This window comes from Panthera onca, chromosome C1 (genome assembly GCF_046562875.1).
Source record: "Panthera onca isolate mPanOnc1 chromosome C1, mPanOnc1 haplotype 2, whole genome shotgun sequence".
NCBI lineage: Eukaryota > Metazoa > Chordata > Mammalia > Carnivora > Felidae > Panthera > Panthera onca.
In genome coordinates, this window is record NC_138346.1 from 128,857,132 (window position 1) to 128,869,584 (window position 12,453).

The 12,453-nt window shown below is 40.5% G+C and overlaps 1 protein-coding gene across 5 annotated transcripts in view; it reads left to right on the forward strand.

The window, feature by feature from the left end:
- Positions 1 to 7,452: 7,452 nt before the first annotated feature.
- AKNAD1 (AKNA domain containing 1) overlaps positions 7,453 to 12,453 on the forward strand; it is a 41,521-nt gene continuing 36,520 nt past the window's right edge. For 3 of the 5 annotated variants that reach the window (XM_060623117.3, XM_060623122.3, XM_060623120.3), the window contains exons 1-2: positions 7,453 to 7,580; positions 10,891 to 11,988. In XM_060623117.3, the coding sequence (XP_060479100.2) occupies positions 10,999 to 11,988 (990 nt within the window). In that variant the 5' untranslated portion in view covers positions 7,453 to 7,580; positions 10,891 to 10,998. Of the gene's footprint in view, positions 7,581 to 10,017; positions 10,245 to 10,890; positions 11,989 to 12,453 lie in introns of all 5 variants that reach the window. The other 2 variants (XM_060623118.3, XM_060623119.3) reach the window with 2 other exon arrangements.

A 12,453-nucleotide genomic window follows, 5' to 3' on the forward strand; every position in this document is an offset into this window, starting at 1 on the left:
ATGGAGCCCCGCATTGGGCTCTCTGCTGTCAGCATAGAGCCCGCTTTGGATCCTCTGTCCCCCTTTCTCTCTGTGCCTCCCCTGCTCGCACACGTGCTCTGTCTCTCTCTCTTTCTCTCTCTCTCTCAAAAATAAACATTAAAAAATAAAATAAAATGTGTGCTCTTTCCATCCTCCTCAAACAGCCAAATGAGTCTTCTTCTCTGCTTCCCTCCTCCCTCTTTCCCCTTCTTCCTTCCACCAAGGTTTTATCCTTGTAATAAAGGCTATTAGAGAGATACGCAGAATGCTCTGAAAGCTTATATCAGGGGAAACAGACCTAGTATAGGAGATGAGGGAAGCTTCTAGAGGAAATGACATGCTAAGGATGAGTAAGGAGTGACCAGGTAGAAGGGAGGGAGGGGGAGCAGCCACTTCAGGCTGAGTGAACAGCGTGAAGTGAAGACCCCAGGGTGGGAAGGAAAGGATGAAGTGCAGACAGTAAGAGGGAAAAGTGACACTTGGCTGGTGAAGCAGACAGGGGCAGGGAGAGTGAGTGCTTGCAGCTGGGGGAGAGGATTCTGGTCCTTTCCCTGAAGCACTGAGGATGAGGAATATTTTCAGTCTCTATAAAGAAAACACCCTTTATCTTTAGAGTAGTGTGTTTTATTTCGAAATGAAGGCCTTATTGGCATCTTGCATGTGATAATTCTTCTTTTTACAGGGCTGCTCTGTACATAGCTTCCACCCGGTCTCCAGGTACAACGTGCTGGTAGCACCTTCCTGGTCAGACAGCACTGTGATAACCAAAAGCACCCCATAGTTTCTGAAATCCTCTGGAGTGGTCCTGCCTCCTACTGACAGCCATCGCTCGAGTTGGGGCCACAGTAGTGTCACCATCACCAACTTCATGACCATGCTTTATCCCTTCATCCACTAGCATCCAATTTCCTCTTCTGGTGGATGTCCTTCCCTACAGATACCCTAATGGCTCTGATGTTTGTCTCTATGACATACTGGGAGCACTTCTAATTCCATGAAATAGCTGTTGAGTCTCTGCTATATGCCAAGGTTGGGAGTACAGATAGGCTAGTGACAGAGACAGATGTGAAACGATTAGTTACAATACGGTGAGGAAAGTGCAACCAAAGATGCTTGTCCAAGAAATGGAGGTGGTGGAAGAGGAAGTGGTGGCTTCTCTTGGCCAAGGAGGCAGAGAGGACAGCAGCACATTGTATGGAGACATAAAACACCAGGTGAGCTTGCACAGCTATAAATAGCTTGGCATTGTTGAAGCATGAATTTCAAGTCCAGGTGTGGTAGGAAGACAGGTTGGAGAGGTAGGCGGCCCACACAGTTCACAAAGGATCTCCTATGCCAAGCTAAGGAACCGAGATAATATGCAAAATAAGCTCCCAAATGTGTTATACTTGCAAATTTTCAATCATCCTGAAATGATAACATCTGAATGAGGTGTTTAGGAATTTTCTGAAGAGCTATATAGATAAGGTTAGTGAAGCATGACACAAGTTTCTCTGTGGCTCTTGAACCTCATTATGCAGTTCTTGGGTGCCTTGGAGGATTTTGAAGTTTCTTTTCATGTGTGTTTTAATACTGTTGTTTATTTATTTGTTATTTTTATCTTAGAGAGAGAGTGAGACCAGGGGAGAGGGGCAGAGAGAGAAAGAGAATCTTTTTTTTTTTTAAGTTTATTTATGTATTTTGGGAGAGAGAGCACGGATACACACAGGCATGCGTGCGTGTGTGTGCGTGAGCAAAAAACAGAGAGAGATAACAGAGAGAGAGAGAGAGAGAGAGTAAAAAAAAAAAAAAGAGATGGGGGAGGGGAAGAAAGAGAGGGAGAGGGAATTCCAAGAAGATTATGCTGACAGCATGGAACTCAACACCAGGCTTGATCCCATGAACCCTCAGATCATGACCTGAGCCAAAACCAAGAGCCAGATGCCCAACTGACTGAGCCATCCAGGGGCCCCTCCTGTGTTTTTAAACAGCTTTATTGAGCTGTAACATATAAGAAACAGTACATAATTAAAGTACACAATTTGTTAAGTTTGACACTTGTATGACATATTTATACATCTGTGAAACCATCACCACAATCAATATATCCATCAATCCTCAAAATGTTCTCATGTCCCTTGGTAATCCTTCCCCCAGCCTGCCCCTCAACCCAAGGCAACCAGTGATTTGCTTTCTGTCACTATATATTAGTCTGCGTATTGTAGAATTTGATATAAACATGTACTCTTTTCTGGCTTATTTCAAATAGCATAATTATTTTGAGATACATCCAAGTAGTTGCATATATCAACAGCTATCATTTTCTGTTTTTTAAACCTTCCATGTTTGAGGTACGCCCTCCTATAGTGTTCAGTTTGCTCCATGAGATGACAGAGTTCCATTTTAGGAGGGGCTTTGGGGGTAACAGATATAAGAGATACTAGTTGGGTAAGAAATGATGAGGCACAGATCCTAGTTTTTTTTTTAATTTTTTTTAATGTTTATTTATTTCTGAGACAGAGACAGAGCATGAGTGGGGGAGGGGCAGAGAGAGAGGAAGACACAGAATCCAAAGTAGGCGCCAGGCTCTGAGCTGTCAGCACAGAGCCTGACGCGGGGCTCGAACTCACAGACTGTGAGATCATGACCTGAGCTGAAGTCGGACACCCAACCGACTGAGCCACCCAGGTGCCCCAGATCCTAGTTTTCTAAGAATTCTCCAAAATAGGGGCACCTGGGTGGTCAGTTGGTTAAGCTTCAGACTTCAGTTCAGGTCATGATCTTGAGGTTCGTGAGTCTGAGCCCCACATTGGGCTCTCCGCTGTCAGCCTATTAGTGCAGAGCACACTTCAGACCCACTGTCCCCCTCTCTGCCCCTCCCCTGCTTGTGCTTTCCCCAAAATAAATAAATATTAAAAAAAGTTTTTTCCAAAATATAAAGTACTGTGATAAGCAAAATAATGGTCCCAAAGATGCCTATGTCTTAAGCCCTAGAACCTGTGAATATGCTCCTGTACCTGTCAGAAGAGACTTTGCGGGTGATAAGTTAGGGATTTTAAGGTGAGGAAGTTATTGTAGATTATCTGGGTGGGCCCATTTTTGTAATCACAGGGTTCCTGTTAAGTGAAAGAGGAGGTACCAGGGTCGGAGTCAAAAAGAGATTGAAGATGCTATGATGTTGGCTTTGAAGATGGAGAAAGGGACCATTGGCCAAGGAATGCACATTGTGTTTAGAAGCTAAAAAAAGCAAGGGAATGGATTCTCCCCTCAAGCCTCCAGGAGTAATGCAGACTGCTGACACCTTGATTTCAGCCCAGGGAGACCCATTTTTGGACTTCCGACCTCCAAAACTAGAAGATAATAAATCTGTGTTGTTTTAAGCCACTGAGTTTGGGATAATTTGCTACAGCAGGAATAGAAAACTAATTACCAATCTTTCTTTTTTTTTTTTAAAGTTCTGGTGAGTCTGAACTTTCTATTTCCTCCCACTTTGTGCCACGTGGTCTAATAGGAACAGAAGCAAGTTGGCTTTGGAATCAGACTGACCTGTTCTCAGCGCACAGTAGGGATCATAGAGTATTTATCTTAAGGGCCACAGAGAGGACTGATGAGATGAAATACACAAAGGGCTCAGCACATAGTTGGCCGTCTATAAACACATGCTTTCTTTACTTTCCACCTAATACTAGAATCTCAGGAACCAAACCCTCGCTGCTAGTGACCTTCTGTGTAATTTTGGCTAAATTGTTTTTTTTCCTTCAATCTGTTGAGGTTAAAGAGAAATACTTATTAAGTCTCTGAGAGTGTTTACTTAGCGTTTGTAATGTGGCTGGATACGCTTGGTTAAAAAGCAATGTTTAGATGCAAAGTACTGTTATCTTTTGAACAGGTAATTATTTCCTGTCCTAAATTGTTTAGCACTGTACTGAGTTTCCATTTCTGAGATGATGATATTGCTTGAGTGGATGAAGAAATACCTCATCTGGGTAATGTGTGTCTGAATTAATTAGTGTTTATTAAGCCTACACAAGCCAATCATAATTGGCTTAATGTTGAGCATTATTTTTCCTTTTGTATCGTTGTCATTTCTAGGATCTTAATATAGCAAGCAAAATTGTCCAATAAAAATTGGTATTTCAGGGGCGCCTGGGTGGCTCAGTCGGTTAAACGTCCGACTTCAGCTCAGGTCATGATCTCGCGGTCCGTGAGTTCGAGCCCCGCATCGGGCTCTGGGCTGATGGCTCAGAGCCTGGAGCCTGCTTCCGATTCTGTGTCTCCCTCTCTCTCTGCCCCTCCCCCGTTCATGCTCTGTCTCTCTCTGTCTCAAAAATAAATAAAACGTTAAAAAAAAATAAAAAAATTGGTATTTCAGCATCTGATTAATATTTACTTCATAGTGATGCTGGGGGGAGTCTAATTGATTACTATGTAAAATGCTCTCGGTGTTTTTTGTTTGTTTGTTTTTTAATAAGAAAGGGGTTAAGGAAGTAGTACTAGTATTCTTCTATAAGGGCATAATTTATATTCTGGCCCTTATCTCCAGGGGTTGCCAAACTTAAGCTAGAAAGTTTAGGGAAAGGACAAGGTGGATGTTTTTTGTTTGTTTGTTTTTAATTATACTTCTTTAAATCAGTGTGCTTTAAAATTTGTTATTAGAGGGGTGCCTGGGTAGGCTCAGTCAGTTAAGCATTGGACTCTTGATCCTTGCTCAGGTCATCATTGCACAGTTCGTGAGTTCAAGTCCCATATGGGATCTGGGCTGAGAGTGAGGAGCCTGCTTGGAATTCTCTCTCTCTCTCTTGCTCTCTGCCCCTCCCACCCTCTCAAAACAAATAAAACTTAAAAAAATTATTATTAGAATTATTTTCAGAAAATCAATTGGCAAGAGTTTTCTAAATGTTTCCAAAGCACAGCAAAGGTCCATGGTTTACAGCACAAATTAGACAATCTATGACTATATGGTTATGTCAACGGGAAAATTGGATAAAGAGATAGCACTGATCTCCCAAAGCATAAGAAAACCAAGAAAAGTCTGCTGGTAAAACACAGGGAGGAAGCTTTTCCAAATACTGGTTCACACATAGTTTCAAAAGGGTTTTTTGATCAGATTTTTCAAATAGTTTCAGAATAAATAATTTGTAACAGCTAGTCATCAGATTCATGCACACTCACCTAAGATGGGCTGTAATAATATACCCATATGGCTCTCGAGGGAGCACTGGGTTGATTTGTTGTTCCAACACAGTGTCTCCATTCTACCGCTCAACAACAGGAGGGAACCAGACGCCACGCTGAAAGGTATATGGTTACAGCTATAGACACTGCATTTGTGGGCACCCACATTTCTGAGATAAAGTTAGCTGATAGCATTACCAGCATGTAACCAAATGCAGTCATTGCAGAGGGAACCTGTATCACGTTACCTTTGAAAATATTTGAATCTAGAAACACCATACACTGGATACAAAATCCATGAATACCTGGCCTCTGGGCGTGGCCTAGGACATATTATTCTGAACGATCTCCTATATGCCTTCATGGGTAAACAGAAATCTTGAGCTAGAAATAGAGGGAGAGAGCTTGAAAATTAAAACAGAGTCAAACTAAGTATTTTTGAATGCTCTTAAAAGACCACACACACACGCACACACGTTTTGATCACATCAGAAGTTCCTTATATAGCCATATATAGTCTTATAGTCATTTCTTGCAATGGAAGGAACATGGAAGAAGCAGGCACACCATGATTTGGAAGCTCAGTTTTTGTTCTATTAATTAATTGCAGCCAACTTCCTACTATTGAAAAAAAGAAAGATGATTTAGAGTTAAAGGATTGCTTATCTGTATTAAAAGGTTCACTGGTTCATTCCATCGATGCCCAGAGACCCCAAGATGGAGGTGAGTTTCTATTGCTACTGCTATTGTTTTACTTCTTCGTGTTGACTGTGGCATGTGTTGGTTGAAGTCTTATAGAACAGCATATTGCCTTAGGTGGTACAAAATATTGTTGCAGGGGCTCCTGGCTGGCTCAGAAAGTAGAGCATGGGGTTCTTGATCTCAGGGTTGTGAGTTTGAGCCCCACATGGGTGTAGAGATTACTTAAAAATAGAAAATCTTTAGGGGTGCCTGGATGGCTCAGTCGGTTAAGCGTCCAACTTTGGCTCGGGTCATGATCTCACGGTTTGTGGGTTCGAGCCCCTCATTGGGCTCTGTGCTGACAGCTTAAAGCCTGGAGCCTGTTTCAGATTCTGTGTCTCCCTCTCTCTCTGCACCCCCCCCCCAACTCATGCTCTCTCCCTCTGTCTCAAAAATAAAAATAAACATTAAAAAAATGTTTAAAAAATATATAAAATCTTTAAAACTATATATGTCATTGGATCATGAACTTAGAGCTCCTAACTGTAATCTATTCATATTCTTCATCACACACATATAATGGAGGAAGGAGAATTTGGGTCCAATAGTCAACTATTTTTTATTAGTTACTAGGGTTGGTCTTAGAAGAGTGGCGTTCAAGACACCTTAACACCTGAGTGTTAAGTGGTTCATACTTTAGTGCAGGGAGTCTTAGAAGGGTAGGTAGAAACAATGTTTGCTTTCTCCTCCATCTTTGAGTCATATGCACCATGTCTGCAGGCTAACAAAGGTCTAAACACAGAACAGAAGGTATTGGGGATGAGGTTAAGAGATTGTCACAGGCACATGGTCCCACAGTTTTCTTTTGAAGACAGAAATTATCTTCCCATATAGAACATGATACACAACATTGAATAAAACAAACATCATCCACTAGCCAGAAACAATGATTTTCTGACCATCTTTGACCTCTAACCAGTAAGAAGTTTTGGTTTTCCCTTGTATAGACATTCTTTTTTTTTTTTTTAATGTTTATTTACTTTTGAGAGAGAAAGAGAGAGACACTGCAAATGTGCACATGCATGCAAGGGAAGGGCAGAGAGAGAGGGGGGACAGAGGATCCAAGGCAGGCTCTGTGCTGATAGCAGAGAGCCCAATGCAGGGCTCAAACTCATGAACCATGAGATAATGACCTGAGCTGAAGTCAGACACTTAACCAACTGAGCCACCCAGGTGCCCCCCTTGTATAGACATTCTTAATTGATTCTATGAGATTCCTAGTCATCCCAGCCATAGTTACCTTTTTCTCTTAAACTAGTCAAATTACTGAGCGTAAGTCAGCACTTCAACACCAAATTCAAACTTTATAAAAAAAGTAAACTACACAGGGAATAGATATGTAGCATGGTGAGCACCTTGTTGTTCATCCCTGCTCAGGGCCCAGACTAAAAGTGTTTTCACAGGGCTGGGCTCCTGGGATGTGCTAGCCATTTGCTCAAAGTGTTCATGCTCAGGGTGATTTATGAGCTATTGCTGAGCACATAATGGTCAGTACAGCTACATAAGCAGTCTTGGCCCCAAATGTGTTCACTTGAACTTAGTAAGTCAAATTGGGTCTATAGAGAGGTTCTGTTGGGTTCTGACTGGAAACTGGATGCGCCTTTGAATTCCAAGACTGAGCTGGGTTTGACGTGAGAAGATGTTCCAGTTCCCTCCAGCTACCTGTAAGGGGCCCATTATAATGCCAAGGATGTAGATTGTCCTTTAATTAGACTAAACCATTTTGATATTTTACACACACACACACACACACACACACACAACAATAACAATAATAGTAACAGAAGTTGTTTTCCCATGTCTAATGAGAAAGTTCTTTAAACTTCTGGCTTATCTTGGTGGTCTCTTTCTATTTTTCTTAGCATAAATTAAATTTTATCAGTTTAAGTGGGATGATATTTTAGAAAGTAGGATCTGGTTAACAAAGGATCTTTCCTTCCTTAGCAAGAAAGACTTAGACGTCAGCAAGGAGCATCTCAAGATACAAAGAAGGCATGAGGAGGAGTTTGGGGCTATAGCCTAGGTCACTACAAGTCTTGCAAAACTAGAATTCATCTTTCTTTTCTCTGTAGGCATTTAAAGATACTCTTTTTACCCTCAGAAATCAGACTTTTTTATTGAAGTATATTTGACTTTTCATATTGTGTAATTTTAAAGTGTACACATTTAATTTGATACATTTATATATATATACTGCCATTGTAGTGATAATTAGCATCTCTATCACATTACATAATTATCATTTCTTTTTAGTGGTTGGAATAATTAAGTTCTAGTCTCTTAGCAAGTTTTATGATTATAATACTATACTGTTGTCTATATTCACTGTGCTGTGCATTAGAGCTGTAGGGTCTATTTGCCACTCATTTCAAGTTTACACCAGAAAACAACATCTGTCCTAACCCCCAACCCCCATCACCCATTTTACTTTCTGTTTTTACAAGTTTGGCTCTTTCAGATTCCACCTACAAGGAGTATTATTCAGTACTTGTCCTTCTGATTGACTTATTTCACTTAGCATAATGTGCTCAAGGTCCATTCATGTTGTTGCAAATGGAAGGACATCCTTCTTTCTTATCTTCTTCATCTACTCATCCACTGATGGGCACTTAGGTTGTTTCCATGTCTTGGCTGCTATGAATAATGCTGCAATAAACATGGAAGGGCCTATATCTCTCTGATATCCTGTTTCCATTTTCTTTAGGTATGTACCCAGAAGTAGGATTGTTGGATCATATAGTTGATCTATTTTAAATTTTTTGAAGAAACTCCGTATTGTTTTCCAGAGTAGATGAGCTGATTTACATTCCCACCAACAGTGTTACAAGAGTTCTCTCTTCTCCACATCCTTGCCAATATTTGTTATCTCTTGTCTTCTTGATGATAGCCATTATAACTAGTTTGAGGTGATATCTCATTGTGGTTTTGATTTGCATTTCCTTGATGATGAATGATGTTGAGCATCTTTTCATGTACCTATTGACCATTTGGATGTCTTAGACACATTCTGTTTAAATTTATTTAGTGATAGTTTTCACTGCCAAACAATATATTCATTTATAGGTAGATTTTTAAAATAGTTTTAAAGCTTTTATAGAGATCGTGTCTCATATATGCTGTTTCTTCCTTGATCCTTTAAATATTCCCACAAATAGAGTACCTAGCCTTCTATATCTGGGCATTCTTCAGTATTGTTTTTTCTTTTCTTTTCTTTCTTTCTTTCTTTCTTTCTTTCTTTCTTTCTTTCTTTCTTTCTTTCTTTCTTTCTTAGTAGGCTTCACGCTCGGTGTGGAGCCCAACATGGGGCTTGAACTCACGACCCTGAGATCAAGACCTGAGCTGAGATCAAGAGTCAGATGTTTAACTAACTGAACCACCCAGGAACTCCTTCTTTTTCATTTTTAAACTACAAATTACTGAATGCTCATTCTGTGCCAAACACTATGCCAAGAGATTTACATGCATTATCTCATGTTCTCCTAGCAATCCTATGAACTAGGTATTATTATTCCTATTTTTCAGAAGAGGAAACCAAGACTCAGAAAAATTAAGTAACTTGCCTGAAGGCATATAGCTAATGAGTAGAGAAGCTGGAACTCACATCTAAGTCTCTCAACTCTTGCTTTCCCACTGTGCTCTTGACTTTCCTGGGAAGCATTTTTCCTTGTTCTTCAATTTGGGTTGGAGTATTCTTTAATTCTGTTCATGAAGATATGCCTCACTTCACAGTAAATATTAGGCACTAAATAATTCACAGTAATCCTTCAGTGATTCTTCTCCTCTTTCTCCCATCCTCCTCCTCCTCTCCCTATTCCCTCCTCCCCCTCTTCCTCTTCTTCCTCCTCTTCTTCTTCTCTTCTCCCTCCCTCCTTCCCTCTTCCCCCTCCCTCTCTTTCCCCCTCCTTCCCTCTCTCTCTCTCCCCTCTCCCCTCACTTTAAACAAAATATTTTTTTGATTTGAGTTCTCTAACATTGGCATATATCTATAAATTAAGATTTTGAACAATGTTCTGTAGATGTCTTTACCACATTTAGTTTGTACTCCTTTTTTCTTGGACAATTTAGCTCTTTTTTTTTTTTTGGTCAAACATATTATTTTAGATTTTCAGGTTATCTAATAAACCACAAGTTCACAGACTCAGAAAAATTTAGAAGGGGAGAGAACCGCAGAGATCCACTCATCCAACCCTGTCATTATATGGTCAAGGGAGGTAGCTGGTGGCTGCAGGCCCCCTGGTTGAGTCAGAGCCTCAGTTACTCCACCTAAAACTGGAGGAAATCTTACTGCTTCTAAGGAGTTGTTCCACGAGTTCGCAAGTTGAGAAGAGGTATCTAAATGGATGGTTTTTTTTACAGAGAGGGAGGGAGGCAAACCATAAGAGACTCTTTTTTTTCTTTTTCTTTTTTATATGTTTATTTATTTCTGAGACAGAGAGAGACAGAGCATGAGCGGGGAAGGGCAGAGAGAGAGGGAGACACAGAATCAGAAGCAGGCTCCAGGCTCCGAGCTGTTAGCACAGAGCCAGCTGTGGGGCTCGAATTCCCGAATCCATGATCATGAGATCATGACCTGAGCTGAAGTTGGTCACTTAACTGACTGAGCCATCCAGGCACCCCTAGCCCTGCTACTTTAAAATAGTAATCTTTCACTTTCACCCTAAGTTCTTATTTTGTGGAATATATATTCCAAATAGCATTTCCTAAGAGAGATTGAAAAATACATGCTCATCAACTGGAGATCAAATTCTCCCTCAAAATTTAATGAATGAAACATGTAAAACCTCCTCCCAACCTTTTTTTTTTTTAAATTCCTTGCTTATATACCACTTGGCTGAGCATTCTGCCTTCATATTTATAACTGAATTTCCCTAAATGAAAAGCATTCATTTTGTTCTGGCATAGACAGCAATATAAGCATAGTGTCATACATTATTCCAATATATTTAACAATGACGTTCTTCTTGTTTTGCACAGACTAGGAGACACAATGAAGACAACCAATGAAAACCAAAAGATCTACAGTTACAATTAAGAACATCAAAAAGAGGCAGCAAAGGACAAAGGAAGTCAGGCTGCACATACATGGAGGAAGCCACTTTCTCAGAAGACACAACTCCTAAGCCACAGGAACATTTGCTTTTTGGTAGGGATTTCTCCCAAATTAAGATATACAACGATTACAATTTTACCTCAAAAAATGACATCCTTGATGTCTCATATCAAATTATGTCAACAGTAGATGATCCTCAAAAAAAGGCCACATACAAAGAGATTTGTGGAAATGCAGACATAACCAAGACTTGGGATAAAATGACTGAAACTGTTGTTAACAAAAACTATGATAAAGAGAAACAATCCACCATAAATCTTGACATGCCAGCTAATGAAAGAGACCCTTCAAAGTCAAACCTTTCTGATATTTTACTCCATCATCTTTCCAAAGAGGAATTCTTAAAAGGTCAAGGCATTAATTGTGAAACTTTCCCTGAGATTTCTAATGCTGACTGTTCTGATGAAGCCATTATTAAAAATATTATTTTGCACTATGCTAAGAATTCTTGGCCAAAAGAACAAACCCCGGAACTCACGGGCCCTCTCAGCCCCAAAAGGGATGATGAAAGCAGCAATAAGCCCTATTGTTCTCGAACTATGAGAGAAGAAAACACCTCTAATTTAGAAGAGCCAGTGGTTGCTGGAGAGAGCAGCTATCAAGAAACTTCAAATTTTCTAACTAAGATCAAGAGTCTATGTGATAAACCAAAAAGTTTCCAAGGGCAGCCACCCCAGAAACAACAGACTGAAAAAGCAATTTCAGGCAATTGGTTCAAATATGGCCATGACCAGGTTCATTACCAGTTCTCTGATTTCTTTAAGGTTGCTCCCAAAGTGAAAATCCCTAAAAATAACATAATTAATAAGCCACTTATAATAGATACAGAAGCCAGCCTTTCTCCTAAACTGAGAGATAAGTCAGTTATGATGCAAGATATTTTAGAAAGCATATCTAGGTCAAATTGTATTGAAAAACAAAAGCAGAAAAGGAAAACTACTGATTCTTCACAACAGACAGAGGTGAGTAAAAGTAGTCTCCAGGAAATGCATAATCTGGGCAACTTCCCATCCATATCAGTGGGCCTTTGCAAGGTGCATGGAACTGACTTCTAGTCTTTGACCCCTCAGAAGCTCAGTGGGTGTCTTCCTGAGAAGAATCAGGGGCTGGACAAACAACACACAATAGTATAAATTCCAAACTCTTTGACCTGGAATTTGAGTCCCCCCGCTGCCCTGCTTTTTTTTGCTTCATCCTACCCTTATAAACTTAGCTCCCATCCCTCAGGAGTCATCTTCAGTGACCTGGCTGGTCCCCAAGCTCTCTGGCCGCTCACCCACTGAGCTCCTGCCCTCCATGGAACATCCCACCTATGCCTATTCAAAATCTGGTCATTTTCATGGCCTCTTTCAATTCCCTGTTGGCCACAGGACTTTTCAGACCCTCACTCCCACTCCCATTCAGTCCTTCACATCCTCTTTTGTTTA